This window comes from Microtus pennsylvanicus, chromosome 16, assembly GCF_037038515.1.
Source record: "Microtus pennsylvanicus isolate mMicPen1 chromosome 16, mMicPen1.hap1, whole genome shotgun sequence".
In the NCBI taxonomy this organism is placed as follows: Eukaryota; Metazoa; Chordata; class Mammalia; order Rodentia; family Cricetidae; genus Microtus; species Microtus pennsylvanicus.
Genome location: NC_134594.1, coordinates 30,475,722 through 30,491,948, shown reverse-complemented (window position 1 = coordinate 30,491,948; position 16,227 = coordinate 30,475,722). Strand labels below are relative to the sequence as shown.

The 16,227-nt window shown below is 43.7% G+C and overlaps 1 protein-coding gene across 11 annotated transcripts in view; it reads right to left on the bottom strand.

Annotated features, from left to right (window-relative positions):
- Med12l (mediator complex subunit 12L) overlaps positions 1–16,227 on the bottom strand; it is a 305,880-nt gene that overhangs the window by 216,250 nt on the left and 73,403 nt on the right. For all 11 annotated transcript variants that reach the window (XR_012908055.1, XR_012908056.1, XR_012908058.1 and 8 more), the window contains 5 exons: positions 12,302–12,433; positions 10,442–10,568; positions 5,991–6,187; positions 4,842–4,946; positions 3,847–4,023 (listed from right to left, as the gene is read on the bottom strand). Coding sequence is in view for 7 of the 11 variants with exons in the window: in XM_075950608.1 (XP_075806723.1) it covers positions 3,847–4,023; positions 4,842–4,946; positions 5,991–6,187; positions 10,442–10,568; positions 12,302–12,433 (738 nt within the window). In the remaining 4 variants the exon portion in view is untranslated. The remainder of the gene's footprint in view (positions 1–3,846; positions 4,024–4,841; positions 4,947–5,990; positions 6,188–10,441; positions 10,569–12,301; positions 12,434–16,227) is intronic.

Genomic DNA, 16,227 nt, shown 5'->3' with positions numbered 1-16,227 from the left:
AGGTGAGGCACAGCATCGAATAAACTTACTAGGAAAATCAGAAAAGTACTGATCAGCATGAATGAGGTTTGAGTTTGTGTTTCGGTCTAGTTCCCTCTCTCTTCGTGTGTGTGTGTGTGTGTGTGTGTGTGTGTGTGTGTGTGCACGTGTATTGGGGGTAGGGGATGGGGAGGACACCATGACCTCCTACAGCTTGCTGTATGTAGCATTGAGCTCACTATGTAGCCACACATAATCTTAAATTCCTGATCTTCCTCCGTGTACCTCCCAAATTTCAAAATTAGACATGTGCTTCCAAAAGCAGCTCTTCTGTGTGTATTTGTAACATTACGAAAAAACCCACATAAAATAGTTAATAATGGGCTAGAGAGACAGCTCAGCAGCTAAAAGCATTTGTTAGTCTTGCAGAGGACCCAGGTTCAGTCCCCAGCACCCCATATCAGGAGGCTCACAATTGCTTGTAACTCCACTTGCAGATCCAAAACCCTCTTCTCGCCTCCTCTGGTACCGGGTATGCTGATGGTACACATGTACACATGCAAGCACTCACACATATGCACATCAAATAAATAAATCTAGGAAGGAAGGGAGGGAGGGAGGGAGGGAGGGAGGGAGGGAGGGAGGGAGGGAGGGAGGGAGGGAGGGAGGGAGGGCAGGCAAGCAGGCAGGCCGGGGTGGCACACACATGCCTTTGATCCACATGGAAGGTAGAGGCAAGTGAATCTCTGTGAGTTTGAGGCCAGCCTGGTCTACACAGGTAGTTCTAGGACAGCCAAGGCTACATAAAGAGACCCTATCTCAAAAAAACAAAAAGAAGAAGATGATGATGATGATGATGTTGAAGAAGGAGGAGGAGGAGGAGGAGGAGGAGGAGGAGGAGGAGGAGGAGGAGAAGAAGAAGAAGAAGAAGAAGAAGAAGAAGAAGAAGAAGAAGAAGAAGAAGAAGAAGAAGAAGAAGAAGAAGAAGAAGAAGAAGAAGAAGAAGAAGAAAGAGAGAGTGAGAAAGGGAGGGAGGGACAAAGGACTACATTGCAATAGTGATGAGTGACTCTGGACTAGATGTGGTAGAACATGCCTGAATTACCACACGTGGAAGCAGAGGCATCCGAGAAAGAAGTATTACAAGCCTGTACAGATTTTATAGCCATGTGTGCTCGTGCACGCACACACACACACACACACATACACACACACACACACATACAGGAGGGGGTTGGGGAGGAAAGGAGGGAGGGAGGATGAATGTGTTCTTAGATTGCAGTATTATTTTTGTACTTCAACAATTAGTTTCAAAGTCCTGTGTATAAGTTCACAAATACATTCTTGGTCTGATGAAAGTAATTCAAAAAGCACTAATTGTCTATATTTTAAAAAGAAACATCTAACAGCAGTTTCTGGTAAGTATCCATGACAGGAACTCCAATCATTACGACATGTCTGACACCCTGTACATTCTTGCCGGGTTACAGGGGAGCAGACGCATACACAATAGAACAACATTCCCCCTCCCCCCCCGGCCCCCTGCTCTGGTGAGCACATCAAAACAGCCATGAAACAGAATGCTCAGTACAATTTTTGAATCTTTGCTCAAGGAGCCCTTCATGCTCCCTCCTTGGTCGATGTGACACAAGGTGGGTTCATTTTTCAGAGTGGCCCACAGTCTACAGGCATTTTCTTCAGGAATGATTAATGTGGAAGGGGCCATGCCACCCTGGGCAGTGCCACCCTGGGCAGGCGGTCCTAGAGTATATGAGAACTGGCTGAGGAAAAGAAAGAAAGAAAGAAAGAAAGAAAGAAAGAAAGAAAGAAAGAAAGAAAGAAAGAAAGAAAGAAAGAAAGAAAGAAAGCATCCTCTGTGGCCTCTTCTTCAGTTCCTAGCTCGATTTCTGCCCTGATTCCCTCCTTCGTGATAGACTGCAATCACCTGTGAAATGAAGCAAACCTGTGGAATGAAGCAAACCTTTTCCTTTTGGTGGTGGTTATCACAGCAGCAGATAGTGAACTAGAACAAAAGTTAACCAAAAACTGGACCCAAAGCTGGCGTAGCGGGTAAGAATGCTTCCCGTGCAATCTAAACCTAAGTTTAGATCCCAGAATCCATGTAAAAAGCCAGGAATTGCCACTCACTCCTGTACCCCAGGACTGTAGGGAGCAGAGAGTAAGGTCACTGGAGTCCAGTGGCCACCAGCTTCGTTCTAGCTACCGTAAGAAACCTGTGTCAAATGGAGAAGCATTACGTGGTACACACTCCTCTGGCCCCTGTGAATGTGGGCACAGGTGAACATACTTGCCTACACACTCAACCCACAATATACACCTTATATGCGTGCATAAGCACACGCAAAAAAAATATTAAAATTAAAATTAGATCCTTTAACAGCTGTCAAGGGGCGATGTCCAGCAGCACTTCTCTCTAAGGAGATAGACAAGGTCACGTGAACAACAACAAAGAAGTCGATTTTGGGTACCTGTTCAGATCCCAGAAGCACAGAGAAGGCAGACAGACTGTAACATCTGCTTACACAGGCCAGTGCATGTAACTCTCAACTACTTCCAGCACTTCACTGTATTATTTTATACTTTGTTGGGGTTTTTTTGGTTTTGTTTCTTGAGACAGAGTTTCTGTGTAGCTCTGTCTGTCCTAGAATTCACTTTGTAGACCAGGCTGGCCTCAAACTCACAGAGATCCACCTGCCTCTGTGCCTCCCTAGTGCTGGGATCAAAGGCGTGTGCCTCTACTGCCAAGATTACACTTAATATTTCAAAACAACCCCAAGACATGATAGCTCATGCATGAATATGCCAGAAACATCTGTAATGCATAAGGCCAACCTCTCCGCTACCACAAATGAACTGCCAGTTTACTCTGCTGTACTGCAAGCTGGTGACAGAAAGAACTATAGAAAACTACTGATAATATTCTGAGATGAACAACAAAGGATTCTGTAAAAAAAAATTTTTACATAGCATAAGCACACAAACAAAAAGGGCATTTTAACTGACATAAGACAAAAAAAAATATGAACTTAATCAATTTGAGTCATTTAGGTAGATGTTCCAAAATATCAACTATATTTAGCTTTCACAAAATCCTCAGCTTCCTGCCCAAAACTTGTAAGTGTCCAAAGCATTCAGGAAACAGTTACCTGAAAAATTAAAAATGTCTCAGCTTTTAGCCCAATGTTCATTACGACCATCAAAAATACTCTCGTCTCTCTTAGGGATAAACACTTCACTACTTAAGACTTCAACACGCAGTTCCTGCCACGCTCTCTTCAGGTGCTACCTAAGGTTTGAACCCACCAAGTCTAAAGCCAAGCCCACCCCACCTACAAACCCTGTCATCAAGTCAGAACCACCTCCTCAGTGACTCACTTTGAGAACAGAAGGCACCCAGAATGACAAAAGCCTGCCTGTTAGTGACACAAAGGTTTCCACCCAATTGCTAAACTGGCCCCAAATTCTTACTCATCTGTAAAATGCAAAAAGTACCAATACTCAAACAATATGAGTGAAAAAAATTAACCAGCAAACGACTTTCAAATTAAAGTAGGAAACATATCTAGGCATTACTTGTAGTCACTCAAATCCTTTTAATATAAGGATATTGATATTGGGAATTCTATTAAATCTAATTAGTGACCAATAATCACACCATAACATCCAAGCTATTATCTGTATACACAGGCCATATGATCCAAATTACGGCCATCAAACCAACAGCGCAAAGTTTCACCTGACATCATTACGTGTGAGCGGACGAGCGGGTGGGTAATCCAACAGCCAAGTCACTAATGACCACGCAATGAACTCATCCTGGTACACGCCGATGGAACTGTGACTTACCAGAGGTATGGGAAAGTGGGTTGCGTACTGCAGGTGGCGGAGGAGGTCGTAATTTGACGGAAAGATCAACTCCCTTGGTTTTTCTCTCTTCAGCAGTTTCTCACCATTAACCGACATTCTTCGGCTCAGGGAAGGGTTGGCATTCTCACAGGACTCTCCAGGCATGGGAGAGAAAATCTATGTCATGTAAAACAAATATTAGTCATCATTAATGAAGAGGGCCCAGCCACTGTGCCACGTACCAGAACGTCAGACACAAGACGCTCACAAAATAATGATCAGAAAGATAAGTAGAATTCTATTAATTTCTACAAAATTAAATCAGAAAATGAAAATCGCACAGGGCACCAGAACGTCAGACACAAGATGCTCACAAAATAATGATCAAAAACGTAAGTAGAAATTCTATTAATTTCTACAAAATTAAATCAGAAAATGAAAATCACACATGAGAAGAGCAGGTGGGGGAGAGTGGTCAAACCAGTAAGAGGACTGGCCATGCAAGCAAACTTAAAAGTGTTACCCTCAAAGGGTTACATTTCCTCCAAAAACACATGCTTAATAACACTTAATAAGATTAATCCATAGATAAATATTCCAAAATGTACAAACAATGCTTTTATAAACAGTAAGATTCATGAAAAACACATTACACTGAGAGATGGTAGAAAAATGAGTCATAACTCTATTCTTTAGAAACTCGATGTGTAGATTATCATAATAAAACTACACCCCCACACTCCCCAGAGAGGATGATCCCAAAATGAAAGTGTCAAAGCCAGTCAGCTTTGTAGCCTTTTCAAAGGGGGCAAAGCGGACCAGCAGTGAGGATGGCCTGAGACAGAACAACCACAGGCAAGCAGGTGACTAGGTGAAGGTGACATCGTCATCACAAGTGAATCATTCCAGCACACCAGGCAAGAAACAAGAGGATGGAGACAAGCTGGGGAGGGGTGGTGGGTTAGCTGCCAATGAGAACCAAAGGTTGAACCTACTGGAAACTCAGAACCAAAGTCACTTTTAAAGTCACTCTTGTCTACTTCGTCAAAAATGTGAGCGGTTCCTGAGCCGAGGCCCATGTGCGCCATGATACTGTGTTCCTGGTGAGTGCCGGAAAAAGAAAGCCGCGTTGTAAAAGCTGCAGTTTAAAAGCCGGAGGTTGAAAGATGACAGTAAGTTGTTCAGCGTCCTGTCTGTCACTCCCACTGTCTACTCCTCTAAAAGAGTTAAAGGAAACTTGAAGGCAGGCATTGTGTGTTAGAGTCACAATCTGTCCCCCGTGAAGAGAAGGCCTTAACTCCCATGATGTTTTAAAGGAAGAGCACAGAGCTTCTTCACTTAAAACAAACCGGCCACAACTTCTTTCACTGAGCTATTTCCAATAATAAAAAAAAAATGAGATTCTTAAAGATCCAAGAATAAAATGAGATGTTTTAAAAAACAAACAAATATACCTACAACTTTAAATAAGCATAGCATAAGAGTGCCTGGCAAATTCATATTTAATAACAGAAATAAAGCTGTATTTTGAGTACTCCCAGAGTGTCATCAATTTCCACTGCTTCTCACTGTCACCTAAATCATTTTATCTTGAAATTTTAAATATCTGGGGCAATGTCTAGAATGTCAGAACCTGACAGAAAGCCGTGCAGTCATCAAACCCACAGCAGAAATCGCTGCAAAGAACAATCTACCCTATTTTAGAAAGAGATTAAATTTTGAGAAGAAAATCTGTGTTATTAAGAACGAGGGACTCTCCCTCTATTTGGCCAAGAGTGGTGTAGGGAGACCCTCCTTAGAATGAAAGCCCAAGGGGTGCGAGAGTAAAACAAGTTCACCTGTGAGGCACAAAACTAAAAGAAAATTTCAGGCTATACACATCTAAAGCTAAAAGCATATTATTTTAAACTCATGAAGAAAAAAAAACTGTGGTCAGTCTCATCTTTTCAATAACTATACAATGTAGAAAATTCTAGAAGATATAATCAAATTTGTCGTCTGTAATTGGAGGGGAAATAAACTTTGTAGAGAGAAAGGAACTAAAATCCCATTGTCTTCCCATCACCAAACTGCCTATCTGAAACTGACTCCCCCAGCGGAGTTCACTTTGGGATGCAGTACGGGCATCAAGCCCAAGGGTATACCTCCATCTTCATATCATGGTCCTTGGAATAGTGTTCGTCTGCATTCTCCCCTGCAGAGGCAGTGACGGACAGATCTCCTCGCGAGATGAGGGTGCACATGTACGCATCATGGGAGAAGACGTCGTGGCGGATAAACTCACAGAAGAGCAGCACCAAGTTCACAAATTCCACCTTCTCGCACTCGCTGTTGGGGTCCGCTGCGTGAGAAACAAATTCAGTCAGAGAGTCCTTGGCCAGGCAACAAATAAAGAGAAGACAACAATCCTTCAAGGTTTCATAAAATTTCATTAGGAGGGGTAGCAGAGGAGCATACTGGCTGGTTTTATGCCAGCTTAACACAAACTAGAGTCATCAAAGAAGGAGCCTCACTTGAGGAAATGGCTCCCTAAGATCCAGCTGTAAGAAACTGAAAACAACCCAAACAAAGAATGGGTAAAGATAATGTGGTACATTTACACAACCAAGTACTACTCAGCTGTTAAAAATAAAATCAAATCATGAAATGAGCAGGTAAATGAATGTAACCTGGAAAAATCAAATTTTAAGTGTGGTAACTCAGACAGTCCCGGAAAGACAAACATGGTGTGTATTCAAAATCTATGGGGATATAGTCTGTTAAGGGAAAGATAATCATGCTACTATCCACAGACCCAGAGAGGCGAAGTAATAAGAGGGGCTCTAAGTTATGCACAAGGAAGGGTCTTCTTCGCTGGAAAATGGAAATAGAAGATATTTTGTGAGTGGATGGGGTGCGGATAGGGATGGGAACAAGAAGGATCCGGTGGGGAAAAGAGAGAACTAGTACTGGGAAAGACAACTAGATTGGGGGGGGGGGGCATTTGGGGGCCATGTAGAAACTGAGCATAGTGGAAACTCCCTGGAATCTATGAGAGTGACCCTAATGAAGTCTCCCAGTAATGGGGAGTATGGGGCCCAAACTGACAGCTTCTGTAACCAGGCAAGGCTCCCAGCACTGGGACTGGGACATCAACCCAGCCACAAGACCTCTGACCTACAATCTGCCCTGCCTGCAAGATGTACTGGGGTAAAAGTGGTACAATGACGGGTCCAATATGAGGCCCAATTCACAAAAGGGAGCACATGCCTGGCACTGCCTGGGTAGCCAGGAACAAGAGGTTGGACAGCCCAGAGATCCAGCTTAAGAACAAACAAGGCCATCATTCTTAATGATAACCTGCTCCTGCTATACTCATAGATCAAACCCTAGCCCAACCGTAATCAGAGAGGCTTCATCCGGCAACTGATGGGAGCAGATGCGGAAACTCACAGCCAAATACTATGCAGAGCCAGGGTAACCCATAAAAGAGGGTGAGGAAGGACGGTGGGAGCCAGAGGGGTTGGGGACACCATGAGACCACAGGCTACAAAATCAACTAAGCAGGGCTCACAGGGGCTCACGGAAACTGCAGCAGTAATCACGGACCCTGTAGAACTCTGAGCTAGGTCCTCTGTATCTGTGTTATGGTTGTAATAGCTTTGTGTTCTGTGGGACTCCTTAACAGTGGGAGTAATGGGTATCTCTGACTCTTTCATCTGTGCTTGGGACCCTTTTCCTCCTATTGGGTTGCCTCTTCTATCCTTGACATGAGGGCTTGTGTCTCCTCTTGTAATTTGTTACGCCACTTTCAGTTGCTATCCCCCGGAGGACGGCTATTCTTTAAGGGAATGGAGGAGAAGTAGATCTTGGTTGGGTAGAAGGGAGGCATGGCAGAGGAGTGGGGGGGACTGGGAAGAGTGAAGGGTATGGAAACTGAGTGTAACCACAATCATTATATACTATAAAAGTGTCAACAAAAAAATAGTAAGTTCTCCTTTTTGAGTTTCATTCAAACATTGACTGAGGCACCAACGTTTATAAAGCACTGATAGACGGGTTAGTTTCTTTTTAGGGGTGTGTGTGTGTGTGTGTGTGTGTGTGTGTGTGTGTGTGTGTGTGTGCACGCACGCGCGCGCGCGTGTGACATGAGTTTATTTGCACACTGGTCCCCTCAGAGGTGAGGAGAGGGCGTAGGATGCCCTGGAGCTGGAGGTGCAGATGGATGCCAGCTTCCCTTAAAAAATGCTGGGAACCGAGCCTGGGTCCTCTGGAGAACAGTTAAGTGCCTTCTCTCTAGGCCTGATAGGGAGCTTTTTATTGTGCACTATTAACTGGAAAGTATGGACCCTATTTACTAAAAACAATTCCAAGCTTATTGATAGTTGTTCCTGAAAAATAAATGACCATGTGCTTCATAATGCAAGCCAAAGCCTGGCTGGATTGGTTTCCTTTTATTGCTAACACAATTTGTGGTTATCTTTAAATACATTAAGAGGGCTGCATCTTCGGGGTATATATGTGTACTATTTCAAGTGAGACTTAATGATAGTTTAAATGCTAAAGAGGCAGGCTTGGGGGAGCATCCTATTATGGCTGGTCTTGACTGTAAACTAGATGAGATTTAGCATCGTCATGGAAACAATGCTCTGTGCATGTCTGTGGGGGAGTTTCCAGATCGTGATAAGTGGGAAGCCCCTGAATGTGGGTAGCACCTTTGCATTTGGCTAAGACACTGGACTGAACCAAATTAAAAATGAGCTGACCACCAAGCTTTGCCCTCTGCCTCCTGAGCATGGGTGCAGGATGCCCAGCCACCTCAAGCACCTGGATCTCAGACTCCCCACCATGACGGACTGTGTCCTGGAGAAAAAGCGAACCTTTCCTTCAACTGCTTTTATCGGGCATCTCCTCACAGCAATGAGAAGAGTGACCGATGCCGACTTGCCATGAAGGAGAGGAGATAAAGGGACACAAGGCCACAGTCGGCTCGGAAGTTTTTCTCCCCCTCAATTCCTAACCCATCTGTAGAGTTCAGGTTAGGATTTTCAGTATCATAACAACATTCTACAAGCTTTATATCATACCCTTTTAGATGAGCTTAGAAAACTGTACAGCTAAGTCTACAAAGTTAGATGCCTGGCACCATCATTCATTCTCATAAACACCAACCCCCAAAATGAACTCATTCAAAAGCTGATGTGCTTCATCCCCTGAAGATCGCTCCTAAGTGTCTCCTCTCACGCTCAATGGCAGGCAGCCTCTTCTCAGGGAAACTGAATGGATCTCTCAGAAGGACAGACATTCTCCCCAAAGACAACTGAAATGGGTGGAGGCAGTAAATTTGGAACAATTGTGCACCTCCTACGCTGCTCAAGATAATTTAGAGCTGCCCAGTCCTGTGCCTGGCTTTCTGCTATCAGGTATATTCTACCTCATCTTCTGGTTTCCTACTTTCAGACCACTTGGTCGGTTCCAATACTTGCTTGCACCAAGGCCACTGGTTCTCAACCTGTGGTCTGAGACCCCTTTGTAGGGCTGCACATCCAATATCAGACAGTTACATTACTATTTATAACAGTAGCAGAATTACAGTTACGAAGAAGCAACAAAGTAACTTTATGGTGTGAGGCACCACTGAGGAACTGTACAGTCAAGGACAGCAGCATTGAGAGCCATTGCCCAAGGCTCTAAGGCCTCCAGAAAACTCAAGGAAAGCCTTGCCTTGTCCCAAAGATCAGCCAAAACAAGATCCCTCTGCAAGACAGTCATAAAAACATGTATTTAGTTTGCTATTTTACCTTCCTTCCACAAATTTCTCCCTTCCCTCCAATACCTATCGCTTCTCACTCTGCCGCTTTTGTGTTCTTCTCCATCTTCCATGGGAATACCCCGGAAAAATGGTGGCCAAGCGAACACTGTTCACACAATCGCTTTTCAAAAACTTTCCACCCTTAGTGCCCCTAATACGTGCTTGTTGATTCCACAAACTCACAACTTCCCAACAACAAAGTAGGAGGACATTAGCTGAAGGCGATGGAAACATCTCAAAGGGAATGGTGATGCCATGGCCACACCCACACATCAGCCAGCTACCTGCAGGCTACAAGGCTATGAAGCACTGTCGCTTTATTTCCCTCCCTTCTTAAATGGAAGAGAAAACCAGAAGATTAGAAAGCAGCTCCAAAAGCAAAACAGTATCATCGCAGTGCACAGCTAAGTATCATGGGACCCAAATCCCTCTGTTTGGGTAAGAGACAGGGGTGGAAGTTGAGGGTGGGATGGGAGAGGAGTGGGGGGAGACTAGTGCACCAAATATAAGGGTATGAGGACACTTAACTTTTTTATTTTAAAGTTTTTTTTGATACTTCATTGATTCTAAAATGACTAAACTTACCCAATGGGAAAAAAAATCATTACATTTCTTTAGTAAAACAGATTATCTTCCATGCCAAGAACTTTAGATAAGATGCAAAGAAGAGAAGGCTCAGCTGATAAAGGAAGGAGGGACAGTTGAAAGGGAGGGAGGGAGGGAGGGAGGGAGGGAGGGAGGGAGGGAGGGAGGGAGGGAGGGAGGGAAATCCCTCATCAAAAGTGAAATGACTTTTTTACTTACACAGTGATGGGGCCTGTGTATCTAAAAATCTTAGTAAAACATTCTGGAAAACAGGCAAGCTAGACCCAGCAAGCGAGGCTGAAGAAATTGACTCCTTCTCATCCAGGACTTCTGAGTCGCCACATCTCTGAGGTTAAAAACAAACAGAACGGTGCATGAGTACAGTTACAACAGGTGACGATCTGCCAGCTCGGATAAACGTCCGAACTCTTAGACAATCGAGGAACTGAGACTTCAGCACCATCTGAAAAACACAGGCCACAGAGAGTATCATTTCCAATAGAGGAAACCAACCTCTCGGCAACAGATCCAAAGAACACCCCGAGGAACGTAATCTGTGTAAGCTGTAATTTCTGCTCTGCACTGTACAGTAAACTCTGCACTATTAGTAGTGCCCCCACTGAATACACAAGCCAGTGCAGTTTAAATATTCCTTACCCCTAGGCACAACTGCTGGAAACGGCCTAAGTGCAAGTCTACTGCTTTCTCCTGGGCTCTCTGGCACACGGTTATGACTCCGGTTACTTTGTGTTGTGTTTCTGTCAGGAAGACGCCTATAGAATGTGTGGTAGGAGCTGTCAACTGAAGAAGCAAACAGTTCTTCCAAAAACATTCTTTTGCTTATTTATCATACTTCAACAAAACTGGGACCTCCTGGACTCTCCGTGGCTCAGGAAACATCTAGAAAAGCCCTGTGGAGAGCCAGATCATCTATTCACGCCACAACTTGAGAAGCCCAATGCAGAATCCAGCCCAGGATGGACAAGGTCACTGTTGTCAAGCTGGCGTTCTGACAGGGACATCATTGGCTTTCACTGGTGCTGCGGTGAGGAAAACGATGTGGATATGATCACAGGGCAACGGCAGACTTTCCGTCACCTAGGAGATGTCATGTTACCTAAGGATGTCCCACGGGAAGACACTTAATGAAACACCAGTGCTCTGTGGAGGGACAGTGGACAAGAAAATGTTCAGGAGCAGAATTTGCCACCCAGAAGGGACAGCCAGAGCAAAGGCCTGTAAACAAAAGTAAGTTGTATGTGGTGAGGGGACAGACAACCAAGACAGCGTGAGAATTGTAGCCCCCAGGACAACAGGTTCCAGATGTTGTAGGAAATGGTGGGTAGGGCAAGCAACAGGAAGTTCTGTGGGTCTTAGAAACTCTGTCTGCCTTAATACGGGAGAACTACGATCAGGCCCATTTACACTTCTAGAAGCGCACTCTGGGGTCTGGTAGAGGAAAGGGGAGAGCAACGTGAAGCAGAACCGCATGGGAGGCCAGAAGTCATCAGGGTGCGGCAGTTCACACACATTCCCTTGGCCACTGGGCTAATGTTTACTTTAAAAATGTTCACTTAACCCGGCTGTGGGGGCACACACCTTTAATACCAGCACTGGGGAGGCAGAGGAGGGTGGAACTCTGACGTCGAGGCCAGCTTGGTCTAGAGAGAGAATCCAACGACAGCCAGAGCTACACAGAGAAACCCTGTTTAGAAAAAAAAACAAAAAAAGAAACAAAGAAAGAAAGGAAGAAAGAAAAGAAAAAGGGAGGGAGGGAAGGGGGAAGGAAGAAGGATTCATAAAATATGAACCTCCGTGTCACAAAACTGGGTTTCTTTGTTCTTTTCAGATGTTAAAATTTAGCTTTAATAGATACAGTTCTTAATTATTCTCAAACTCAAATTATTCAGTGTCTACTTAGATCCTACTACCAGTCTTGAGAAGATGACATATCTATCCCTCCCACGCCTTTCTCAAGACAAAGAAAGCTAACATAATACAGAGAAGAGCCAAGATGTCCCTCCTTGGAGCAGTATTTTAAGCTACATCAGGAATAAGTAGAGAGAAGACTGGACCTACCTCTGCCTCGATCTCTGCTTGCCTTTTCTCCAGGAGTTTCGCCACGGCCATGGCCCTGTGCTTGCCAGATCGTTTGCAGCTCACGGCCCACTCACATAACAACGTCACCACCGCTTCGTCATTGGGGGCGACCTAGTGACCAAGAAAAATGCACCAACCATATCACAGTGATGCAAGCGAGGGCTACCTACACCTTGAAGCTTCATTCCCAAGTTCTACTAGCAGATATTTTCAAGTTGTTTTAACTTAGTAATATAAAAAAAAAAATCACTTAAAATTCACCATGGTGTGTAACAACTCCAAGAAAGCCAGAGTTTCCTTAAAGAGGCCTTGACGCTCTAGTATTGAGTTTCACATCCGCACAGGGAAACGACCACCGGACTCAGAGAGCAGCTGCTAAAAAGCCCACATACCCAACTCCACGGTTAGGTGGTCAGCATGTGGACTGATCTGTTTGTCATGTAATCCCATCAGACTTCGCGATTAGTGAGAAATTAGGAGAGACAAACCATGTGTGGCCCACCGCACTATAAGCCACAACCATGAAGAGGGGAAGCCAAGCATCCAAAGAAACAAAACCTGCAGGCAGACCTGGTCAGCGAAGCACATACAGAGCGGTGTCAGTCCGGGGACAGACTCCAGCGACTGAGGAGGAGAGGGTTTGGTTTCAGGGACCCAAGGGACATGAAACATAGATGGTGGGATTGAGGGGTGACAGAAGAGAAAGCGGGCCTCTGCTGTTACCTTTGCTTTACAGCATCCATACCAGGACAGCAACCTTCTGGCCACAAGACTGCAGTATTTCTCGTGAGCATACACATTATGATAGGAAAAGTAGAGGACCACAGTGTTAGCACTGAAACACAGCACTGGACAGTCCCCACACTTTAGAACTCATAAGCTCAAGGACGGTTATGATACAGTTATGAGAGCAATCCCAGGAAGCATAATCACTCACATAAACCAAGGCTTACGGACCCTGACATGGATAGGATTCCAGAATGAAAATGGATGAGGAGCTGTCGATACTAGCAGTCCATTCAAATCCTAAACCTCTTATTTCCCTTTCCTAGCAGGTATCAATTACAAATACTTCTTGGCTAGAGGGAGGACTTTGGGTCTACTTCCCTGCTCAGAGCTGGGGTTCTGTCCAGTTCGAACCTGTACAGGTCTAGTGCGTGCTGTCACTGTCTGTGAGATCCGACGTGCATCCGTTACACCTGGAAGACACTGTTTTCCTGAAACCCTCCACCACCTCTGGCTCTTACAATGTCTTTTCTTCCACATAGATCCCTGAGACTTAAGATGAGCAGACATTCCATTTAGGGCTGACTGTTCAAAGTCTCTCACTCTCTACACATTGTGCAGTTATGGGTCTCTGTGTTATTACCCAGCTCCCATGGGAAGTTTCGCAGATTTGGATTGAGCAATGCACGCTTCTATGGTTACAGCAATATGTCATTGGGAGACATTTTATTGCTTTGTTCATTTAGCAAAATAACACAGTAGGTTTTCTCCTAGGCCTATAACCTATCTTGTCTCAGGTCCCAGGTCACTCAGTGTCAGGCAGCCACACTCCAGGGAAAGCCATATACATGTCCAGGAATAGCTGGCTAACACAAAATAAACTCCATGTTTTGAGGAGTTGTTTTTTGGTGTTGTTAGATTTTTTTTTCTTACTGCTCTTATTGTTTGCTTTGATTTTCATTTCTTGGGGGGTTTAGATTTTAGATTTAGTAGGTCTTATTTGCTTGTTTGTTTGCTTGCTTGCTTTGAGAAAGAGAGCACACAGGCACACCTGAAGTTGGTTAGGTAGGGAGATGAAAAGGATCTGAGAAGAGTTGGGAGAGGAGAAAACAAGTTCAAAATATACTGTATGAACACATTTTTAAAACTTGAAAAAAATGCTCTAAGACTTTTCTCCAATGTTTTTAAATTTTCTCTACATATGCACTGTTATTATTTTGGCAGACACCTTAAAGGGAGCTCTAGGTCTCTTAATTTAAGAGACCCAGTGCCTACAGTGTACAAGCAAGAGGATTGGATGCGATGAAAGGCAGGAAGACATCCTCTACAAATGAGAAGGCAATGTTAGTAAAAAGCTGAGCCCAGAGGAGAGAGGAGCTCTATAAGGCCATTCAATGAGGGAACAGTCCTGGAAAGGTTCAGTGTAGGACATAACTAAGACATTTATATTTTGATAGTCTCAATGCTCACAGCGTTTTAATCTAGATGGAAGAACTACAGTTTCATTTGATACTTTTAGAGTACAAAAGAAAAGTATTATTTTAAAAGAGAAAGGACCTGGGCCATGAAGGAAAATTACAGGCTTTCTGATAAACAACAATAAATGTAACAGACAGGAAAGCCCTATTCAAATACAACAAAAATCAAATACCCTACTACAAACTTTGGGTATAACCCCTACTCTCGTGACTACTGTGTATCGGACATTGTGTTCTGCCCTAATTAGGTGTGACCTCATTTCACACAGAAGCCTGAAAATAGCTACTGTTCAAGATATGGTGAGAAATAAAGACCAGTTTCCTTTGTCTATCCCAGAACAAACCCTCCAAACTACCAAACTCTGAATCACCCATGGCTGGCCACAAGGTAACCCCATCTCTGCTTGCTATTTACAAGCAGCTGGTAACAACTGAAGCACATTCCAGATCCTTCATTAAAATCCAAGTTCATTCACTCTGTATAATTTAACAACAACAACAACTAAGCCACTATTCAGGTCAGAAAGCTGGGTTTCATCTTTCTCCAAAACCCACACCCCAACTATAAATTCCTTGTCCACCCCCTCCTGTTGCACCTGATTGTCCCTGTAGTTCCCTAGAGCTCCAGAGAACTGACTTCAACTCTATAATGAGGCTCAGGGATCCTTGCTGACCAGAGAGATTCTAAGAATGCATTTAGGTTGACCTACAACCAAATTTCTAAAAGCCTGCTGTATACTGTGAATATGTTTTATTACCATTAATTAATAAAGAAGCTGCTTTGGCCTATGGCAGGGCAGAATATAGCTAGCAGGGAGAAAGAAGGTAGAGTCGAGAGAGACACAAGTAGTTGCCGGAGAACCAGGATATGAAGTAACAAGTCATGAGCCTTGTGGTAAAATATAAACTAATAGAAATGGTTCCTTTAAATTGTAAGATCTAATTAATAATAAGTCTGAGCTAATAGGCCAAATAGTATGTAATTAATTAATATTAAACCTCTGAGTGGTTATTTTAAAAGTGGCTATGGGACCAGGTAGGATGAGAGACCTCCAGTTACAACATCATCAATCAAAAATTAATCAAAGTAATTTTACACAAGTCCATAAAAGGCTGAAAATGCAGTTACAGTTCACCTAACTGGGGGGGGGGGGGGAGGCTACACACTGGTGTTTGAACAGTAAACGTAAGAAAGCTACACAGCAGTTTTAAAACTGGAAACCTTCCTTAACAACATATTCTTTAAGTAGTTCCCATGCGGGATGATGTTATTAAGTGCAATGCTGGCTTAGGCTAAAGAGAACCTTTTCCAGAACTAATGTGTTTCATAGAAGAGTTAGAAAAGGGTGTTACGAAACAGGTGAACCCTGTATTTCAACTGCTTGTTTATTCATTTAGTATCTATTGAACACATTCTTATTGTGAGGTCCTCTTCTAAGCACTGAATATAAATGCATTCTCATATTTTATTTTAGAGGAAAAGAGATCAGTGATATCCTTGTGGATATTATTTCTAATATAGCCACACAATCTTTAAAATGTTCATATAATTTGTTTCAGTAACTTAATCTCTGAGGAAAAAGATATGGGAAAAAATTTAAATGATAAAAGAAATGTGTGCTCCGGGCAGCTGCAGGGTGTGCCACCAAACTGATGCTCCTGCTGATCCCTGCCTCAAGAACTGGCAGTGACTTGGGTAAT